This window comes from Kogia breviceps, chromosome 16, assembly GCF_026419965.1.
Source record: "Kogia breviceps isolate mKogBre1 chromosome 16, mKogBre1 haplotype 1, whole genome shotgun sequence".
Taxonomy (NCBI): domain Eukaryota; kingdom Metazoa; phylum Chordata; class Mammalia; order Artiodactyla; family Physeteridae; genus Kogia; species Kogia breviceps.
In genome coordinates, this window is record NC_081325.1 from 78,323,471 (window position 1) to 78,345,791 (window position 22,321).

Genomic DNA, 22,321 nt, shown 5'->3' on the forward strand with positions numbered 1-22,321 from the left:
GAATGAGAGGAGGGCGACGATCCAGAACTTCCAAGCCCAGACTTTCAGGGGCCGAGCAGTGTTCACTTTGACCCTCTTGGGATCCAGCTGCGTGTAAAGAAGCTCAGGCTGACCACCGAGTGCGCAGAGAGAGGCCACCTGCTCCCAGCTCCCCATTCACCCAGCCGAGACACTAGACATGTGACCAAAGCCGTCAGAAACCCCCAGGGCCCAGCTAAGCCCCCCAAAGAATGCAGATTCATGAACAATCCCAGCCAAGACCAGGTGGAACAGAGGAACCTTCCCCCAAACACAGTCCTGAGAAATAATAGCTCACTGGTGTTTAAGCTCCCAAGTTTGTGCGGTCTGTTACACAGAAATAAATAACCCACTCACAGCGTGAGTTGGACTTAATGTTACTTTAATAGAGTCCTAACTGGTTTGGTTCCATAGGTTTATTTTTTTATACAGCAGGTTCTTATTAGTTATCTATTTTATACATATTAGTGTATATATATCAATCCCACGTTTCCATAGGTTTAGCATTAGGATGCTGTGAGCCGCCAGCAACAGAAAATCCAACTCGGTAAGGATATTTATTATCTCTCAGAACGTGAAACCCAAGTCAGGGCAGCGGCCCAGTGGTGTCACCAAGGACCCACGCTCTTCCCATCTCTCCACGCTGCCCTCCCCACTGTGACGCTGTTCCTGTCACATCACCGATGCAAGAAGGCTGCAAAACGCCAGACATCACATCCAGACCCACAACATCCAGCAGGAAACAAGGAGCATGTCCTCTTTATGCGCCTTTTTGCGAGTGAGGAGACTTTTCTCAACAGTGGATTCACTGGGTTAAAGTCGTTTTAAACCAATCACAAGAAGAGGCATGGAGTTACCGAGATTAGCTTACATGGACCAGTCCGCCCCGAGCCACGCAGAGGGCGGCTACCTGCACCAAGGTGGGTTTCTGCCAGCAAGGACAAAGAGGGCGTGGCTGTGGCCACCCCAGTGTTTACTACAAGATGAAATTAGCATTGACCACTGAACAAAACAGGCACTCCTGAAAGGCACACAGCCTTCATCCTGCGGCCTTGTACGATCTCTGCCTGTGCCCTTCTACCCGCACCCCCTGCAGTGTCACCGTTTGCAAGGTGGTAGGCCAGTCGGTATCTGGCTCAAGCAGCCAGGGTCCTGGCAGAACGCAGAAGGCGTTCCCGGGAGGAGATGTGGGAGACCGCGTGGCGACAGGACCACCTGCTGCAGTGTCATCACGGCTCCACGACCCGCTTGAGGTGCTGTTCCCCAGGGCCCAGCTGACGCCGCCGCCTGCCCGTAGGAAGCATGGGGTGACAACTGTCACCCACTCATTCGGAGCCTGACACGAACTGATGCAACAGAAGAGAAAGCTGGACAAGCGCTGTGGTCACCGAAGGACACAGACACTGCCAGGCCGGGGTGCAGAGGAGGGAAGAAAGGCCCCAGCCTCTCTGCTTGGCCTCAGCCCGCAGCTGGCACCCCGTTGGCGAAGATCCACTGATGATGGCCGTGGGCCTCCTGGATGCCAAGCAGGAGAGAGTAGATTTGGTTGGAAAGTGGAGAATCAACGAGTTAGGAGACCGAAAACGAGCATTTTACTGAAGAAAAGCAGTTCAGAGTCCGGGTAGTTCAGCCATGACCACCATCCGCTCCCGCTCAATCCCAGGCTTCTGTATCTAATCCCCAAAGGGTCCAGCGGCTTCTCGTCCACGACCAGCCAGGGGGGCGCTCAGCGGCGTTCCCCCAGGGGCTTTGTCAGGCCCCTCTGGTTTCACAGCTGGTGGCCCGTGGCAGCGAGGACAGACGCTGGAAACAACGTGCATCCATTAATTCGAGGCTGACTGTGATGAGAAGAGATAGTTCGTTTCACGTCGGGAAAACAAGCATTCCCCGGGACTGAAATCGAGGTGTCTGAGAGACGCAAGGCTTCTCCGTCTGGTGCCCAGATAACGCACGAGCGCGCGCCCCCCGGGGCCTGGAGGCCCGGAGCCCAGAGCTCCTTCCTGCGGGCCCGGCTCAGCCTCCGGGTTGCCGCCTGGCACAGCCGGGGACGGAGGCAGGAGCTGGACCGGCAGGACTGAAGGGGGTGGCCAGCCAGGGGCGGGCTCGCCGAACAGGTTTAAGGCTGATTCCAACCCCTCAGCCCCGCCGGATTACAAGTGCCTGTGACTGTCGCAGCTCTGGAGTCCTTGGGCCAGGGGCCCCGGGCGAGGGAGCCGGCGGGGTTTCAGAAGGAAGCGGGGATCCTAGGTGGGAGACGCTGCGCTCACCTTCGCTCCAGCGCAGAGGAGCTGCGCGACCCCGGGCAGGCCCGCGGGGCCCGCCTCGGCACCCCCTCACCTGCCAAGCAGGCGGGCCGCGCTTGGGGCCGGCGAGCACGAGGGAGACACAGGCCGGGTTTAGCTGGTCTCCTGCCCAACCTGACCCCGCCCCCTCCCCTACTCCCCGCCATCTCGCGCCCGCCCTCGGCCCTTCGCGGGGAGATAGACGTTGCGGGCCGGACCCAGGGCTGGCTGGGCGCCCAGGCCCCGCCGTCCAGGCCCCGGCTGCGCGGCCCGCAGCCCCGCCCGGGAGGCGGAAGCAACAGGGAGCCGCGCCCCCGCCCCCCGCCCCCGGGTCCCCTCGGCGGCCCTGCGCCGGCGGGCGGGCCGGGGCGGGCGGGCCCCAGAGCGCCAGGGCGCGGGAGCGGGGCGGGGGCGCGGGCCGCGGGGCGCATGCTCACACGCGCTCGTGACGTGCGCGCGGGGACAGGCCTGCCGGAGGCCGGGCTGAGACGGCGGCGGGCGGAGACCGGGAGCAGAGCAGAGCAGGGCAGAGCCGCGGAGCGGAGAGGAGGAGCCGAGCAGCAGAGCAGCGGCGGGAGCGCCGGCCGCCGCGGGCCGGGACGGGCATGAGCGCGGAGGGGCCGCGGCCGCCCGCCGCACCGCCCGGCGCGCCCAGGCCGTGACCGGGGCGGGGCGCGCGGCCGCACTCGGGCCCGGGCCCATGGGCGCGCCGAGCCGGGCTCGGGGGCGCTGAGCGGGCGGGCGCGGCCGGAGGAGCCATGGACTGCACCCTCGTGCGGACGCTTGTGCGCAGATACGTGAGTGCGGCCGGCGCGGGGCCGGGACCGGGACCGGGCGGGACGGGCCCTCCGCCCCCGACCCTGCTGCGGCCGCCGGTCCGGGGGCGCTGAGGGCTTGGGCGGCCTCGTGCGGCCGACCACGCCCCGGGGGGCGGCAGGACGCGGGGTACCTGCGGAGCTGGCACCTGGGCCCCGACGGCGCGGGCGCCCACCCGCCGCGCGCCTCCCCGGAGCCGGGCGGGGCTGCCGGGGCAGAGACTGCTTAGATCGGCGCGGACCGGGCTGGGGAGGGATGCTCGCGCTCAGCCTCGCCTGCCGGCTCTGCCCCAGGGTTAAGGGACAGGGAGAGGGGCGCCCACAGGGAAGAAGGCGGTGGCTTTGCTCGTTAGTTTGGTAACAGCACCGGGGGGTTCGGAAGTGAAGTTTGGGACCTTTGTCCCGAAAGTAACTAAGCAGACCCGAGGCCGGCGGTTCGGGGTTCCCCCGGAGTCTTCGCTCCGGGAGGCGCTGGCGACGCCGGGCGCGGGCAGGGGGGCGCGGAGGGGCAGGTTGGGTTTGTTTCACATCCGCCCGAGGGGAGCCGCGTGCGGCGCTGACGCCGGCCCCGGGGAAAGAGGGGGTGCGCGCAGGAGAAGGACACCGGTCGCGTCTCTGACAAAGGCCCCCCCGTCCCCCGCGCGCACCGCCGCCAGTCACAGGTTGGAAAAGTCGCGCTCACTGAGGTTTCCGCTGGAAGAGGGAACGGTGGTGGGAACTTGGTTTTTTCTGGTTGAGGAATTCCCTTCGTCAGTCATTCATATTTATGTGCTTTCTTCGAGGAGACCTTGGCCGCAGACGAGAGTGTTTCTGTTCATGCAAGGGGAACGTTGAATCAATGCCTTCCCCCGAATCCATTCACTCACCAGAGGACTCAAGGGCCAGGGGAGCTTGTGGCACCTTCCAGTAGCTCCCCCGGGGGGGACGGCCTGCCTTCCAGTTACTGGGCGGACCCCTCTGGGATTCTGGTTAGAGCCGGGAAGGCTTCCCGTGGGAAGGGCCCTGTCCCCTCAGGGATTCTTGAGTCCATTTTATAACGTGAGTGTAAACATCAGGGTCACCTTGATGTCTCTACAGTAGTAAGTTCTGGAAAATCAGGTAACAGTGGCAGTAGGTAATCAGATGTCTTAGAGGAACGCTTGACGGGTCCCAGACGTTCTGCTCTCGGGCTCATGGCCCACGAGCTCGGAGCCGGCGTTTACAAACTAGGATGTGCTCCCTAGTTTTCCAGTTAGTGTCTATTCTTTTCCAACTCTGAGGCTCTGCGATAGGAAGGAGGGTTGAATTGTGAGCGGTGGTGTGCAGTCCCTATCCAGGAGAGGTGAAGGGGGGTCGACCGCCCTCCTGCCCCTGCCCCCTGCGTCCTCGGAGTCGGGCGGACGGGTGTGCAAGCTTTGTGCTTTTACTCCCTTACTTCCTCCAGGCCTTCGGCTGTTTCATGTCCTATCAATCTGTGTAAATGTCGGTGTACCTTATATTTTTTAATTCCCCTTTGCTGTGTTATAAGACTTACTTTTCTCAAACCTAACTGGTAAATGTTCTTCAGTGAACTTTCCCAGCATATATATTTGGTAATGTCCCTGGAATCCAGTTATGGGATGTGCTATTATTATTTCTTTGCTTCTCATTCCACATTTTTTCTAACAGTCTGATCATTTGGCCACTTCACCATATTCACATACAAAACCATTCATTTCTATGATATTAAACTCATGTCTATGTTATTAAACTAATTTGACTCTTTCCAGAAACAGTCAATCTGTTTGCTTATAATTGGATTATCTTTCAATATTTAGGGATTCATTATACTTCCTTTTGCTAGAGGGCGAAGGAAGATTCTGGGATTAAATATTCATATTTCCTTGTGGTTGCCATATATGACGTATTTCATAAGCATGAATAAAGTCATACCCCGTTCCCATCTGGTGTTCACACAGTCAGAATTTCTAGGACAAAGAAACCTTTTCATGATGATGCCTGAGGGCTGCCAAAGATAAAGGAGTCCTTGGAAACCATTGCTGTGGGTATTTTCTCTGGGTTAATTCCAGAGAGGTAGAATAGGCAAATGACTGAGAGAATTCCCTTCCGGGTTAGGCCAAGGTATATGCCAAAGCTGGCACGGCCGGTCGTTTGTGAGCCTGGATGCATATAAGCCACGTAGAGATGCACCGTACTTGTAAATGGCAAAATGCTTCTGTACCTTTTGAGCTTTCGAAAGAAATGTTTAAAGAAGTGGTGGAGAACTAGTGTTATCCTCTTAGAAGAGATGTGAGGTGGGAACCCTAGAGTCAGGTAGTTTAAATTCTGAGAGGAACCTGCAGAGTCTCCAGGAGCCCACCTGGGTGTGGACCTGGGCTGCCCACTCTGAGGCCGTGTCACCCTGGGCGGGTGGCTTCGCTTTTTCTCTGCCTCGGTTCCTCACCTGAGGATGAATAGCGGTACCCGTTGCAGAGGGCTATCGTGAGAATTGAATGAGTTAGTACAGGCCAGGAGCGAAGAGTGGTGCCCGGCTCTGCGGAGGGACTCGGCACACGTGTCACGACCAGCCGTTAGCGTAACTTTGCCCCCGGTCACTGGCCGGGGGAGCCAGGCCAGTCAGTACGGCCACCAGGGGCCCTGGTCCCCTGCTCTGGAGCAGCTTCGGGAAATTTTAAAACGAGGGGTGCCAAAATGCCACAGGCCCAGCGAAAAGCCTGCAGGCCACATTTGACCACAACAGTTATTTCCAGGCCAGGAGGACCACCTTGTCAGGACACTTCTCTCCTTCTTTCCATCCACGCCTCACATTCAGGAGATTTGACTGTAAAGCTTAATTTTGTTATGTTTCTGGCGTTTGTTTTTAGCAAACATCATTGATCCCTGGAGAACCTCAAGCATGGCTGTTAGAGTGCTTTACACCTTCTTAAAAATTCACCATTTGTATGCAGGCACGTGGGTCTGTTTGGGTTTGTTTTTTATCAGCAAATGGTGTGTGCCGTGGACGTCGGTGCCCGCTGATGCCGCCCTACCGGCGGACCCATCCATCGGACGCAGATTTAGTTTTAAAAACGTTCAGTGCCCGCTCACTTGGGGTTGCTTCTTAATGGTGCTTCCGATGTGGGGCCTCCGGATCTGCTCCTGGAGTCTACACCCCAGGACACTAACTTAAGCCACTGGAACCACTGAGGCCTTCAGGTATTTGAAGTAGGTGACCCCTTAGGCTGGCCCGAGGGCTGTGCTACAGTGTTTGCACAGGCCTTTCAAAGCAGTCTGCCAGGTGTATAATTTAACCTTTGTGTCCTGGCTGTTAAGTTCAGTTCCTTCCATTGTCCTTTCAAACCCTGTTTAATGTCTGTTGGGGATGAGGGACCTTGACATGCTTTTCTTTCACGCCTGAGGTAGGTTTAGTAACCCAAGGGGAAAAGAGAGTTTGGGTGGTTGGGTGTTGCTGCAGTCGGTTGCATTTCTAGGGATGAGCATACTGTCCTCAGTTTACAGTTAGCTAAAACCACCTGCAATCCACTGAGCTGCGGCTCAGTACGCAGGAAGGCCTCTGTTTACAGCTGTGCTGGGCCCTGGAGCCTAGAGACGCACTGTTCCTCCGTGCTGGGACCACATGTTCCACTGCCAACAGGGCTAATCAGAGATGCTTAGATCCCCAAGCCCCAGACTTAACAGATGCTTTTTTAACCAAGTTAAATGCTGGCAGAAATGCTATTTATTTGCAAGGAAAATCAATAAAATGCCATTTTTACAGCAATATAAACTGAACAAGATTGAACAAGGGATTGTTTTTGCTTTTACTTGACTCCTGGTATCTGAGAAACAAGATAGTTGTTTGTGGAGGTCAAAAGTTCAGCGTCAGAGCCTAACAGGCAGCTTGAGACCTGGCCCGGCCCCTGAGCGAGGCCTCGGGCGGCTTCCTGCTTGAAAGGAGACACCGACTGCGGCTCCGTGGGGGGCGCTGCCAGGATGGGGCGCTGTGGCACGAGGGGATGCTCCGTCCAGGGGCCTCTTGTTTGAAAGGTGAGCCTGGTGCTGCTGGCAGCCCCAGCTCCTCAGAGGGATGGCGTCTGCTGCTTCCTGGAGGGCCTCTGGCCCCCCTCCCCCCGCGGAGGGTGTGGAGGGCCGTGCTTGCCCTGCGCTCGGTGGAGAGCGCAGTGGTCCTCAGACAGGACGCCCCCCTGCCACCGGCCCGCGCCTGTCGGTGCCCTGAGTGCCCGTCTGGCTCGGGGCAGGTGAGCCCCGCTCTGTAAAGGTCTGTCCTGCAGCTTGGGGTCCCCCGCCCCTCACCCCTCCTTCTCCTGAATCAGCAGCGTCTCCCTTTTAGGGTGACGTCACCCAGTCCCTGTGGTACTCAGCCATGCCTTGAAATCGCCCTTTTTTTGAAAAGCAGACTTTCTTGACCCCGCATTTCCCTCCCACCATCTCCCGGCTTCCCTTTCCTTCACAGCCACGTTTCTGTAATGTGGCATCTCGGTGTCCCCCCGGTGGGCGTGTCTGTCCCCACCTCCATCGTGTCCGAGGTGGCCCCACCAGGGGTCACCTTTGTGTCCTCACAGCTGACCTCAGCGTACTTGGTGCAGGTGTTACCAAGTGCAAGTTTATGTGCCCGACGCACCGCGGCGTCAAGTTCGGAGCAGAGAAAGGTTTATTGCAGGCAGTGCCGAGCAAGGAGAAGGGGCGGCTTGTGCTCAGAAACCCTGAACTCCCTGACGGTTTTTGGGGAGAAGTGTTTAAAGGCAAAGTTGGGGGTGAGGGCGGCAGGGCGCGTGACTGTCTTCTGATTGGCTGGTGGCGAGGTAGCAGGGCGGGGCTCCAGGAATCTGTTCTCAGCCTGAAGCGACTGGGTGGGGTCTTGGTTCCTGCACAAGAGCTCGGAGGAGATGTGAAGGTGGTGATGTGCCTCCAGGGGAGCCAGGCCCCAGGCTGCACTGTCCCCCCTCCCGTGTCTCTGCACACCCCCCCACCCCCCCACGTCTCTGCACACCCCCACCCCCGCGCGTCCCTGATAGCAGCTGTTGGAGTCCGCCCTTTGGAACCCAGGGCAGGTCACAGAAACGGAAACGTTTTTCCTACGAACAAGAGACGGGGGACCCGGAAAGGATTTGTACCCGGAGGGCCTCACAGGGTCCTGCTGGGTTTCTTTGGCACGGCACATGTTTGGTGTGTGTTCACCGATGCAGCCTGAGCCAGACAAGGGGCAGACAGCCGGACCCCCATCCCTGTCCCTGTGGCATCTACCTTGGGCAGGGGGGGCCCAGAAGTGCTGTCCCAGGGCTCTGGGCAGTGGTGGGTGCGGGAGCTGGTGCCGCGAGGCTCGCTGAGCTGCGGTGTCTGGCGGGCGCGTCCGGGCAGAGAGGAGGGCCCAGCGGGTCAGTTGCCCCTTCGCCGGGGTCACCCCTGGGGCCTGATGCTGGTGCCCTCTCCCTCCCCTTCAACACCTTGCTCGGGAGAGACCTGGAATTCCTCCTCTGTGTCGCAGATCCCACATTACCTTATGGAGCCCAGCCTCCCTCCCCCATAAGCCTAGGACCACTCCTGGCACAGAGTCAGCGCTCTGTGAACATCTGCCCCCAGACTGATTATGCCTCTTATCATTGCTGTTAACAAGAACCTTGAAGAAGCTGCCCTTGGATGCTTCCTAAGGAGACCGTGGCGCTTCCAAGGACTTGAGTGATTTAATGACACGTCAAGCTTTTGGATTCTCTTTCCCTGGTACATTTCACAGAGCCTTAACGATATGGGAAAAGACGGGGAAGGCGTCCGGTCCCGCCCCCTCACTTAATAAACACTAAAGGGGAGGAAGTTAAGTCCCCAAGGTGCGGACGCCTGACTCGGTGGTAGCTTCCGCCGTGCTCTGTCTGCGGCTCGGCTCCAGGGCCGGTCCTCTGAACACTGGGCTCCCGGGATGTGTCTCCTCTTTTCTTGCATCCGTCCTGTGGACCCCGGGCCTGGAAAGGACCCTCTCCCGGAGCCTCATCATGAACGAGCATTCTTAGCTGGTTCCCTGTGAGGCCCGGACCCCCACCGCACACAGCGCAGAACGTTTTGCGTGGATGCTTTTTGTTTTCTGGGCAGGGGTTTCCCAGATTTGCTAGGTTCGCAAAGGAGTGCCTGCCCCAGTGAAGGCTGAGAACCTTGTCTGAAGACGCAGGAAGGGAACCGGCCCTTTGGTCCCTCCGATGTGGTTGTGTCAGAGCCACTTGAGTGTCAGGCCGACATTTAAACATGACTGAGTGTGAGCAAGTGTCCAGGTTTCCTCACTTTCTCATAAATGGTGTGATCTGGCAGTGCTGCGTTGGGTGGCTTCCCGGGACCACAGCTCACGGAGGGTTCGGCACCCTGTCCTGTGGCCGCCCTGTCATCACCACCCCGGGATACAGGCTCCTCCAGTTTGGGTGGACCTTTGAGCCCAAAGCAAGCTGCGTCTATAGGTAGTTTAGAAGACACCCGTGTGACGGGCCGCCGAGAACAGAGGGGTGGGCTCCGTGTCCCACGCTGTGTGTGCTGGGTGCAGGGGGGGGCGGTGCCGGGGGGGCGATCCGGCAGTATCTGCAGGGGTGGGGGGCTCGCTCATGCTGCGTGTGGACCCGGAAAAAGCCCGGCATTGGGTCGAGATCAGGAGAGGATTTTAGGCCCCCTCTGTTAACGTTACCTGTGTCACCTGGGCGAAGGCCAGACCGGAACAGGTGCGCTCTGTGGGTGAGTTAATCATTAGCTGCCTCTTCAAACCAAACTTTACATATTTTCCCCCATTTTTAAGTGGAGCGGGAGGAAAGTCACTTCCTCTGAGTCCTCCTTTCCCCACGCTCTCAGCGAGGAGTTTGTTGGTAACATATTTACACCCGTTTGCAGGTGTCCTTCCTATCTATGTTTCCGTCACTCCTGACTTGAGGAGTTAGTCATCCTCTGAGGAGAAAAGTCACTCGGATGGATTTCCAAATTCTTGTTCCAGAAATGTTTAGCCACCTCCCACCCTCCTGGTTTGTGTGGGCAAAATGTTTCCCATTTGTCTGTGCTTTTGATTTTATCTGCGGTGGGCTGCAGTGTCAGAGCACCTCCCGGGAGTGATGTAGGCGGTAGAAGAAGTCAGTTTTCCTGGGCGGCGGCGGCGGCGTGCCCCGCGCCACCCGGCATCAAAATCTGTGCGCGCTCGACACGGACTTGAGCCCACGTTAGCTGGCTGCACCTGTCAGGGCTGGTGGCCCTTGAGAAATTTGCCCCGTCCGTTGTGTGTGACTGACGGATAAAACATCTCCGCAAAGGTGGGCTGCCAGCGGCACAAAGGCTTTTAACTTCCACTCCGCGATAGGCAGAGGCCAGAGTTACCGTCTTCTGCACCGTTTGCCTCACGTGTTACCTGCTGGGGGGCGCTGCGTCTGTTCCAGGCGTCCCTCCCGCCGCGGGGCTCTCGGCGGGACCGGATGCCGCCCGCGTGGGCCTGGTGTCCCGCCGGAGCCGGTGCGCGTGCGCGCCTGAGAACACGCGGGCGCTCTTGGGAGTTTCCGTGGGACTCACGAGGCTTTCCGTGAACACACAGTGGGCGGGGGCGGGGCCCCGGTCCCTCCAGCCCGCCCCTCCCGGCTGTGTCCCCCGGGGGCAGCTCGGCGCCCTCGGTTCCCTCGTCTGCGCCGGGCGAGGGGCTTCCCAGTGAGCGTGGACGTTGTGCCCTTTGCCTTGACCTTTCAGCGCCCTTCTTCGCGCCTCTTTCCTGGGTCTTAGGTCGGAGACCAGCCAGCACGACTGTGCGATGCCGATCAAGTCAACACGCACGTTTCATTATTGAGGACGTTGATGCCAAGACTGTGGCCGAGGAAGGAGTGGTCTTGATGGCGAAGAGCTGACTTTGTTTCTGGGGTTGATCCCTGCGATGCTCACGGCGGGTCTGTGAACTTGAATGTTGTGTTTAAGCGCCAGCATCTAAAATGCGAAGTTGTGAGAGGCCTGGGCGTGTCCTGGTCTGCGCACCGCAGGCAGGGCTGGTGCCCACTGCGGAGCTCAGATCCTCAGCCTCGGGGCTGGAGGTGCGAGACCTGGGACCTGCAGGGGGGGTCCCGCGAGGGGCCTCCTCCTGGCTTGCAGATGGCAGCCTTCCCTCCCCTCAGCTGCCTCCTCTGGTGCCCAGAGAGGGAGGGAAGGAGGGAGGGGAGCAGAGCAAGTGATCTCTTCTCCCTCCTCCTGTAAGGACATCAAGCCTATCAGATTACGAGTCCACCCTTATGACCTCATTTCATCTTAATTACCTCCCCAAATCCCTGTGTCCAAGTCTAACCACATTGGGGGTCAGGGGTTCAACATGTGAATTCAGGGAGACACAGTTCAGTTCAAGGCTGTGAAAGGAGGCGCTGTTGGGTTGTAAACATTCACACAGGTAAAGAGCCTCAAAAGAGGCAGCTTGAAACAGTGCACCATTTGCTGACCGTTTTATCAAACAAACAAAAAAAATGTTCCACAAAATCGGGGAAGACTGAAATAAAATAAATGTGTAGTGGGAATGGGTTACTTTTTAAACCGTGGAGCAGGTTTAGGCCGTTGTTACCCCTGACAGACCACAGTTTGCATTATTTGATCAGAGCTAAGGTTGTGTGTATTTATATCTTTTTCTTCTCTTTCTGTTGCTGCTTCTTTCCCCCCGTAGGAGGCTTGGTAGGAGGACGGTGGTTGGTGTTAAGACAAGACTATAAAGTGTTGTTTGGGGTTTTGTGTTATGACCTAAATCCACAGCGTCTGGCTTGGTGACAGGACAGGTGTCACGGTATCTGCCACATAACTGGATTGGGCGGACGTGTCTGCTTCGGAAGTGGGGAGGCCGCCGCGTAACGAGCCAATTCTCCTGGTCAGTGGGGTTGGGTTTTAGGGACTCCACGCTGTCGGCCTGCTCTGTCCAGGGTGACCACTTACCATTGGCAGAATCGGAAAGTGACGGTTGGAAGGTGACCCCGAGCTGTCGTTAGGGTGACAGGGACGTGACTCCTCTGCACCCCCAGAGCGTGGCGTCACCCTGTCGCCCACACACCGTGGGCTTTCGCGGTAGTGCGTACGTTCCCAAGCCAGCTGCTGTGGACCTTTCCCTCTTAGGTTACTCTATAAGCACAGCCTCGTTCCCTTTTATTAAAAATGCGCTTACGCTGTTGTTAGCCCGCGTCGGAAATGATCCTGAAGCGTTATTCATCATATGATTAGGACCTTGGATGGCCTCGGCTGTTGCTGTGAGGCTGGTCGCTCACCAGCTAGTTAAAGCCACAGGACCCTCAGGGGCTCTCCCACCTCCCCACCCTGTCCCGTCCGAACTCTCTGTGCAGAACGACGGGCTCTGCTTCCTGAAGGTCAAGTTCGTACCTGGGCCATGTGAGTCTGACGCTGGCCTGGCATGTTGCCCTCGCTCCCGTGAGCCTGCTCCCGGACAGGGGCTGACCGCCCCTCCCTCCTCTCTGGACAGACCCCGGGCTGCCGGCGGCTGGGAAGGAGTCGGCCATCCCAGCCGTTACATAATCTCCCTCCTTCAGAGAAAAGAGGATCTCCTCCACCCGGCTTTCAGCCAAGGATTAGGGACAGTGAAAGGCGGCCTCGGGGACTGCGCACAAAACATGAGTTTTTAAATCATGGAATTAATTTAAAGTCATTGCACGGAACAAAATCATGGGGTGATCATCGGTGGGGAAGAGATGTGATATGAGGGTAAAGCAGACCTAGATTTTTCTGTCACTTTCAGGTGAAATATCTGATAAAATATCTGAAAGTGACAGAATCATGCATGTGGAATAATTTACATTACCTTTTCCGTTTAGAAAGTGTATGGAAACAGTTCTTTTGACTTGGATAAATTCAGGCAGACCATTAAAATAGTAGACAACCGCGAGGTGTGCGCGTGCATTGCTCTCAGGTGGATGTAAATCTGAAAGCAACGTGTTAGGAAGTCAGGGCGACCGTCTTGTGGCTACAGTCCGAGTCCTCCCTTCTGATGTTCAGCTCACTTCGCCATTTTTCTGTTGTAAAATGGGAATAAGCTATGGGAACCCTCGGCACTGAAGAACGTGTGGGGGGCAAACCTAGTTAGATGCCAGCAGAGGAAGGCGTGCGGTGCCCTCGGTGCCCACTAGGTGCCCAGCGTTGGCGCTTCACCAAATGTTTCGTGACGCTTGCCGAAGGGATTCCGTGGCAGGGAAGAACACACAGACCCCCCGGGCGCCCCTGGAGGCTGCATTTGGGTGGTATGTGACAAAACAAATAAGCACACAGTGGGCTAGGTGTCGGGAAGGGCCGCGGACAGACAGGAGCCGGGGAGAGGGTCACGGGGCGGTGGGGGGGTGACAGGAGCCAGGTCTGGGAGGGGGAGACAGGATGGTTCTGGGAAGGATGGAGGCCAGAGGCCAGCCCAGGGCGGCAGGCCCGAGGGCAGTGTGTGTGTGGGGGGGGATGTGACAGGAATGATGTGTCCCCAATGTTTTAATAGGAGCACGTGGCCGCCCCGCAAATTTCATTGTTTAAAATATAGAGTGTGTTATATATGTTGCCTTTTATAAAGGTTCCAGTTTGTTTGAAGATTATATGGACCTACTGTAGAGCACAAGGAGCTCTACTCAATACTCTGTGATGACCTATATGGGAAAGGAATCTAAAAAGAGAGCGGACGCATGTATCTGTATAACTCATCCACGGTGCTGTACTTCTGAAACTAGCACGACATTGTAAATCAACTGTATACGCTAATAAAACTTTAAAAAATCATATGGCCAAATGAGGAAAATGTTACATAATAGATAAATTAAGATGGTTTAACATTATAAAGATGCATTGACTTATTGAGTGAATATACGGTAGGTTGGCTTATGGGCAGTTGTTTTGTTATTGTGGTAAAATATCCCTAAAATTTACCATCTTGACCATTTCGAAGTGAGTGTATATAGTTCAGTGGCTTTAAGTACATTCACATCACCACCACCCATTTCTAGAACTTTTTCATCTTCCCAAACAGAAACTGATTTAAGAGCAATTTTAAGTAGTTTATTCCACATTTGATATTGTATATCTTGCTTTTTTGGAAACATGTTTTTTTAAATCAACGATAAGGACCTTAGCAGGGTCAGGGAAAGACTTATTGAAACCTAAGCACTGATTAAATTTTAACGGAAAATGTACCTTTGGCAGGAGGGTGTTTTTTTCTTTTAAATAATTGGCAATGGTAAGTTTTATTAAAATTTAAATACTTGAATGTGAGGATTCATTGGGGCTTTATGTTTCGTTTAGCGTGAGCGTGTCGAGAGCGGCCAGAGGTGGCGATTATCGCTCCAGAGAAGAAGATCTGATATTTGTCTTAGAACAAGTAATTCTGTAATGAAACAGAATATCATAAAAGTTATGTCTAGTTGGCAGTACTTTCAAATAATATAGTTCATAATGGTGTTTGTTTAACGATATTATAAGGCCACGTGGCTTTCTCCTAAGTGCGTTGATAAGGAATAGGGATTAAAGCATTTTATGTGAAATTTTCCTCCAGAAACTGCATTCTGCTGAGTCACTGGTTCAGATCAGTTTTCTGTTTTGAGTTAACCTGTAACATGTGTTCTTTTACTGTCTAAAAAATTATTAAGAATAGATTAAACTTAAAATGAAATCTTTTCTGTAAAATTATTGGGTCTGTGAGAAGCAGTTTCCTGTTATTTCTACTCCAAAGGGGATATAAGATTTTTCTGTTCTTAAATTGAAATAATCCCCTGATTTCATAAATCGCCCTGTTGCTTTTTAGAGAACAGCATGGTTTCAAAAGCAGTAAGTCCCACTCTCATTAAGTACTTAATTTATTAATGAGAAACTTAGTCGAAAAGTTGAATAATTACATCTCTTAAATAGTTTGGCTTGTAAAACACCGCAGCTGTAACAGAGATTCGGCGAGATGCTCAGCTTGGCAGGTGACCTTTGGAGCTGACGGAAAAGTGAAAATTAAAGAACGCTGATGGCACCTCCTCAGCACCCTCACGATTTACGTTTCTTGAAAGATGGGCTGATGCTGGTTTCCGTCAATCCATTACCCTTGCAGATTCAGAAGGGTTTTAGGTCTGGGGGATGACGTCTCGCCCACACAGAGGCCTCTGTCCCTCCCTGGGGTGAGGACTTGTCACTGGGGTCGCCGTGCCCGCTGCTGATTTTTTCCCCTTTTTTGTCCCAACCCTGGCAGACAGCTCACCCACCTTCAGTCATTTTCTCGGTGAACGACTGACTTCCCGCCTGTGCTCTGAACTCGCCGGGGGCGGGGTTTGTGCCCAGGTTGAGGACGCTGTGTATCTGACTCTCCTTGAGTTTGTTATTTTAATGGGCCCGGTCGAGGAAGAGAGCGATTTGGTTCAGGTCTTGACCCGAAGGCCGTGGGCCGGGCCTGAAGAGCAGACCCCGAGGGGAATTCAGGGAGCCCGTGTGTTTCGGGGACCCTGCTCCATGGCAGGCGGCCCGTCCAGCGCCCCACGTGGGCCCACGAGCTGCCCGCGCCCGCCCCGGGCTCGCCGGCCCTGCAGCGGGGCTGGGGGCTGGTGGGAGGCAGGTTTGCCGCCGGCCCGGGACTGACATTCCTCCTAGAGCAGAGCCGGCTTCTTTTCCAGTCCTGTTGTAACTTAGAATTTAGGGTTCACTGTAAAGTTTTGTGGGTTTTTTTTTTTTTTTTTTTGTGGTACGCGGGCCTCACTGTTGTGGCCTCTCCCTTTGCGGAGCACAGGCCCCGGACGCGCAGGCGCAGCGGCCACGGCTCACGGGCCCAGCCGCTCCGCGGCACGTGGGATCTTCCCGGACCGGGGCACGAGCCCGCGTCCCCTGCATCGGCAGGCGGATTCTCAACCACTGCACCACCAGGGAAGCCCAAGTTTTGTGGTTTTACAAATTGACTTGAAGTAGTCAGGGGGAGACTTGTCCGAGGTTACTTGTTTGTTCAAACTAGAAACTCCGAGGGAAGGAACGGAGCTAACTTAGGTCAGATCTCTGCTCTGCTTGGTGGGACACTGGGGAGGAAAGAAGGGCCACCGGACTTGCTGACCTGTGACTGTCCCCGGGTCCCGGGTGTGTTTTCATCTTGGGGCAGCTTTTCAGAATTCCGGGCTTGAGTTTGCTAGAGAGTGGTTGGTTATCCAGGGGCTGGGAGGCTGCTCCAATGTGTGAGGTCGGGTTGAACTGCCACGGTGACGGGGACAGACAGAGAGGAGGCTGTGTGGTCCCCGCCGTCTTTCTGAACGTGCCCCAGGAGCCTCGGCGCGGACCCGGTTCTGGAGGGCGAGGATGAAGAGAGGGCAGGGGAGAAGCCTTACTTAACAACCCGAGTCTGAGGTTCCTCACCCCCGCCCGGCCAGCTGTAGGGGACACGGAGCTAGACGGAGCTTCGTGATCAGAGCCGCCGCGCGCGCCTCTTCTCCATGTTTGCCTCCAAGTGCCTATAGCGCTACATGTGCCTCAAACATACCACAGTCGGCTTCCGCTTCCCGGTAGCTCCCAGGAGTAAGCAACGCAGTGTTCCTACAGGTAAAGAGCAACCTGATTAAGTCCCCCCACCCTGCCCCCAGACACAGATGAAGTGTTCTGTTCATGGTTCGGTTTAGCCTGGGGATCAGGGCACGAGGGCTGGTTTCCTGCAGCCCTCCTGCGTAGGTGGTGTCATTTGGGCCCCCAACTTACAGACAGTGAGGGGAGGCCGCCAGCCCAGGTCACACAGGGGCTGGGGGCAGAGGCTGGCCTGTCTCCAGGGCGGGTCCTTTCCCTGCGTTGTATGGCCACCACATGCACCTTCGGTAGGCAGCCCGCCCACTGGGTCCCACAGCTTGACCGCTAAGAGTGGGTGGGGAGAGAGCCATACCCTTGCACGGGCCCGGGGCAGAGGTCCTTTCTTATCGTTGGAAGGGCTGCTGCTGATTAAGTGGTGGTCACAGCCCCCACCTCCTTTCCTGTGGAGCCCCCTCCATGGACCAGCCTGGTGCCCCAGTGAGGCTAAGACCTCCAACGTGTAGCTCTACAGCTGCAGCGAAATCAGCCAGACAGCGCCCGCTCCTGCCCGCTCTTAAATCCATTGGACAGAACCATAAAGAGGCGAATATTCCGGAGCCATATTCCGGGACCCAGTGCCGAACACACCCGGGCAGGGCTGTGCATTGAGTGTCGGGACACTTTCAAAGGTGGGTGGTTTTCTGGCAGCTGCCCCTGGAACTCAGAGCCTGAATAAACCTACAGTTGGTGTTTGTTTGGATCTTTGAACGAGACACGTTTGGTTATTGTGAGTAGAGGCGTGAACGTTTAACACAAGTTCAGTTGGATTTCCGTGGACTTGGAATAGTTGTAAATTCATCCACGCAGTAATTACATCACAGAGTTCACAGAGCTCTGTGGATCTTGGTGAAATTATTTTTTATAAATTTCATGATCCTTGTGGATGTAAGAATTCATATTACTGAATGTGATCGAACAGAAAGGAGTCGTGTCCTGCGTAAACGGCAGTATTGAAATTGTATTACATGTCCTCGTGCTTACCTTTTAGAAGGTCTCGTGGGTTTTTAATTCCTGTTTAAGCTGTGGCTTCTGAGGCCGCAGTTGTTTCAGGCAGAGTGGAAATTTTATTCCCATTTTGTTTGTGGGAAGATCACATTCGGGCCATTTAATCTTCTGCTGGTAGCTCACTGTTGATAAGGATGAATTGAAACCAGGTATCAATTTGGGTGTACCTGATTGAGGGCAAGGGAGCCGTAGCCAGGCAGGTGGCGTAGGACGGGGTGGGCGGCTGGTCACATGAGCCCTGCGGCTTAATTACCTCTTGGCCCTGCGGCCCCCGGGCCTCTCCGCTCTCCCCCTGTTCCCTCTCCCTCACCTGCCTGTCTTCCTCCGTGACAAGCCCGGATCTCCTCACCTTTCCCTCCCTCATCCCCCATCCTTAGGGAGCATCTTCTGAGTTCGACTGGAAACGTTCCCTTCTCAACCAGAGAAAACGCTGTGGTTTTCCTGCCCTTCGGAGGACCCCACCCCCCCAGCTCTAAGCCACCATGGGGCGGGGCAGCAGGAAGGAAGGAGCAGAGCTGGGGGCTGGCCTGGCCGCTCCGTGTTCCAGCCCCACCCGCTGGGCTTAGTCTGTGTGTCTCTGTGCTGTCGCAGGTGCTCTGTGTGGGGAAGCTCCGACAGAGACCCATGAAGGGGAGATACCCCTGTCCGCAGGACTGCTGCAAACGCCCGAGGCTGTCCGTCCTGTAGTTTCCAAAGGACTCATGAGCTACTCATGCAGCACCGTCTTTTCTTGCAGAAATTTACCACTGTAGCCATTTCACGATACGAAATCAGAGGCACTAAGTTCGTTCATGAGATTGTGAGCCATCACGCCGTCCACGCTGGACTCTTCGTCTGAGATGGAAAGTCCGCCCCCGCTTAACACTGGCCGCCCCGCCCCCCGCCCTGGGGATCACAGCTGTGCTTTCTGTCCCCGGGACTGACCTGTCGAGACGGGTCCCTCCTGTAGGTGCGGCCACACGGGATTCCCGTCAGCAGAGTGTCCGCAAGGCTCATCCACCTCGTACGGGTGTAGAAATCCCCCTCCTTTCTAAAGCTGAATGGTTGCATGTGTATCACTCGTTTTGTTTATCCGCCGTTGTCGGTCGACACACGAGTTGCTTCCTGCAGCATTTTTTTATGGACCCAAAGCCTCCTGTGAAGACCAGGGCCTCAGGTTGCCCCAGACTCCAGTGGAGAAGGCTGTGTCGCTTGTCTCGGAACCTCGGCGCTTCGACAGGCCTGCAGCTGGGCAGCTCCCTAGCGCTGAAACCGCCCTTTCCCTGGGATTCTCTCTCTTTTTTTTTAACATCTTTATTGGAGTATAATTGCTTTACAATGGTGTGTTAGCTTCTGCTGTATAACAAAGTGAATCAGCTATACCTATACATATGTCCCCATATCCCCTCCCTCTTGCGTCTCCCTCCGTCCCACCCTCCCTATCCCACCCCTCTAGGTGGTCACAAAGCACCGAGCTGATCTCCCTGTGCCATGCGGCTGCTTCCCACTAGCTGTCTATTTTACATTTGGGAGTGTGTATATGTCTTTCTCCACACGTGACCCTAATCGCCACCCTTTCAGCACACGTGTGGCTGCTTTGTTGTTCGCTTGCTTTCACCCCGCCTGCAGCTCGGGGGAACTCGGACAGAGCCACCTCGGTCCTGCTGGCCCAGCCCTGCCTTCTGGGGCCAGAGCAGGGGCGGGACCGAGCCCCCCTCAGGCATGGGCAGGCTCTCACCTCTCCATCCAGGGCCAAAGCCTGGCTGGCTCCCTGGACTTGGACTTGACATGCTTCCCCCCTCCCCGACTCACGTCTGGGGTGTGTGTGTGTGTGTGTGTGTGTGTGAAGTGGGCTCGTCTAGGGACAGGCCGGCTCCCCTTCCAGAACCCCCTCTCTGTCCGCTTTGGAAGGAGCCGCACGGGCGATGGCAGGTGAAACTGCAGAAACCCTGGCGGTTCCGGGGCCCGCCCAAGCCCTGTGCTTTCTGGGCTCTCGGGTCTGTGGGCACGCAAGCCCCGGGGGTCGGGAGCCCCGCACGGGGGTGGCGGGCTTGGGGGCGAGGCGGGGGCTCAGGAGTGTTCTGAAAACAAGCAGGTGGAAGCTTTCTGCTGGGGTTTCTCCCAGAATGAGGACCAAGAGCCATGAGCAGAGATGGTCCTACTTGGGGAAGAGGTTGTTTTCAAGTTACAAAGAGCTGAATGAGCAGGATAAAATGTCAGATGCACAGTAGGGCCTCATGCATTTGGAATAAAAGCTGGTGAAATGGGTACATGAAGAGTTCACAGCCAGAAGAATAATTTTCCTCTTGAGTCACATGCAATTTTATTTCAGAATGTACGGCCGCACCTCAGAGCAGACGGGGCTCTCTCATCACACCGTCAGGTTGGTCGTTGATCAGGAGGGGACGTGGGGTTCTTTGGAAAACACAGTTTTAGGAAACATTTTAACAGCCAAACATACTTGGATTGAGAATAAATGTCCCCAAGTTCTCCTGTGGTAAGTGTTTGTGATTTTGGCTGTACAGCTTTTATGCTGCTGCGTATTCCAGACCCTACTGTGTATACAAATGTTACTGTGTATTCCAGACAGTTCGGCGTATACAAATGTTACTGTGTATTCCAGACACTGCCGCGTATTACAGACACGTGCAGTCTGTACAATTGCAATTTTTATAAAAGACACAACTCTGCCCCAGGCCCAGTGGAAGCGAGGCCTGGGGGTCAGGGCGGGGCTGAGGCTTCCTGCCCTGTCCCGGGGTTCGGGGCGTCTCTCCTGGCACGTGAGGTGCCGCCCACCGCGGAGCTCCCCAGGCTGCTCTCTGGGGTCTCAGCACATCACCGGCCACGTGGCTGAGCCCCGTCTCCAGCCCCGTCGTGAGTGTGCGGACAGCACCCTCCCCCCCCCAAACCATCCAGGGACCCGCCTGAGCCACCTGGGGAGGTGTGGCCGAAAGGGGCCCGTTTTGAAATGCAAGGACACTCCTGCCTCGCAGGAAATTCCAAGGGCTTGCGAAGCTCTGTGCCAGGGACCACATCCGCCCCACTTGTTTCAGGAGTCATTTGCGCTCCCCCCGCCCACACACCGCCTGGCGCCCAGCCCCGCCGTTTGCCACCGCCTCTCCAGGCCGCACTTGCGGTTTCTGTCCCCGGGCCTTGCGTCCCGCGCAGTGTCTTGGTTCCCAGCTGACAGTCACTGCCCCTTCCTGCGGCAGGCAGGCCGTGCTGTCCCTGGTGGATAATTTGGACCCCACCCCTGCTTCAACCCAGGGGCCGTCACAGAGGCCTCGCCACCCCCCTGCCCCCGGGGAATTGGCCCGCAGGCAGACAGACAGACAGGTACCTCCATGGTCCCAAGACGTGTGGCCTTGTGTGTCGGGGCGTGTCCGCGGAGGAGGGGACCCGGGCCGCCGAGGGGCGCTCGTGCCGAAGGATCGAGATCGGCTCCCTCCTCACCAGCCTCCTCCCTCCCTGCTGAGACCCGCCGGCCCTGACCGCCCCGCCCTGCCACCTGCTGCCTCTGCCTTTTGGTCTGTGCTTCTCGCGCGCTGCCCCTCACGTGCCCCCCTGCACCAGCCCAGCGGACCAACTGCACCCGCACCAGCCCAGGGCCCCCAGGTGCCTCAGCATAGCCTGCGTGGAGTTGGCGCTGAGTCTGTGTTTCATGACCCCAGACGCAGACAGTGGGTAATTTTCCCCTCCAGATAAGGTTGCCTGTGGTGATGCAGTAACGAAGGAGCTCAGACCCACGGGAAATTGGCTTTTGCACCCAGTTCCGTGGGGGCGGCCGGGGGGCGTGTTCCCTCCCTCAGTCAAGCAGTGCTCCAGCACCACAGGGCGCTCCAGACTCACCTCCGTTAGGACTGGCGGCAGCGCCAGGTCCCGCGAGACCACCCTCTGCTCCGGACGCGGGTCCCGGGTCCGGGCTGCCACCTGTGCCCCTGACCCACCGGCTGCGGTCAGAGGCTCCCACGGCCCCTCCTCGGGTCCGGTTCAGTCGCTGGAGCGCTCACAGAGCTCAGAGAAACACTTGACGTACTGACTCACCAGCTTATTACAAAAGTACACAGTTCAGCGTAACCGAGCAAGGGCTGTGAGCCTGCAGCACAGAAAGCCAAACTCCGAGAGCAGGTGTTCGCAGCAAAATAAGGGTTTATTGCAGGCGCCAGGCAAGGGGGTGGGAGACAAGCCTCAGATCCACTCCCTCTTGGGCGTTGAGTTGCCGGGGATTTTTTTAGGGGAAGAACCAGGAGGCCGGGGTTAATCATCATCCGGTGACATTTCGGGAGCCAGGATGTCCCCGCTTTACGATTCTCAGGCCAGATGGTCCCCGGCTCGGGGGTCTGTTCACTCGTACCGCCCTGGAGAGACAACCCGAGTTTGTAGGTGCTGGTGACGCGTCTGTGATAGCGGTTTTACTCCATTGACAGTGTCATATCCACAGCAGCGATCTTAGCCGTCCGACCCTCTTGATTAGCGTCCCGTGAGCACAAGATTGAGGTCAGAGGGCACAAGACAGGGAGTCAAGTTTTGGATGGAGAGAACTCAGCAAGGGAACGAGGTTTCATCAGCAGCAGCCGGATGGAAGAGAAGCACAGGACAAGGAGCGGCGAGGTGGCTGGAGGGCCCAGGCCACCACGGTCCCATCTCCACATGCTCACCAACCACCCACCGGGGAGGTCTCCACACCTGTCCTTTTGGGTTGTTATGGGGGCTTGGTGTTGG

At 56.5% G+C, this 22,321-nt stretch overlaps 1 protein-coding gene and 2 long non-coding RNA genes across 8 annotated transcripts in view; 1 reads left to right on the forward strand and 2 right to left on the reverse strand.

Moving 5' to 3' along the window:
- Positions 1–383: 383 nt before the first annotated feature.
- LOC136792756 (uncharacterized) lies at positions 384–2,916 on the reverse strand. The gene is made up of 2 exons (XR_010837103.1): positions 2,738–2,916; positions 384–1,856 (listed from the first exon to the last, which is right to left on the reverse strand). It is a non-coding gene; the product is annotated as an uncharacterized lncRNA (long non-coding RNA).
- An 84-nt stretch (positions 2,917–3,000) lies between these two features.
- Positions 3,001–22,321, forward strand: part of ATP11A (ATPase phospholipid transporting 11A) — a 115,049-nt gene continuing 95,728 nt past the window's right edge. For 3 of the 6 annotated variants that reach the window (XM_067016862.1, XM_059041558.2, XM_067016863.1), the window contains exon 1: positions 3,001–3,097. In XM_067016862.1, the coding sequence (XP_066872963.1) occupies positions 3,059–3,097 (39 nt within the window). In that variant the 5' untranslated portion in view covers positions 3,001–3,058. The remainder of the gene's footprint in view (positions 3,098–22,321) is intronic. The other 3 variants (XM_067016860.1, XM_059041557.2, XM_067016864.1) reach the window with 1 other exon arrangement.
- On the reverse strand, positions 16,118–21,630 carry LOC136792828 (uncharacterized). The gene is made up of 3 exons (XR_010837309.1): positions 21,449–21,630; positions 17,597–17,742; positions 16,118–16,344 (listed from the first exon to the last, which is right to left on the reverse strand). It is a non-coding gene; the product is annotated as an uncharacterized lncRNA (long non-coding RNA).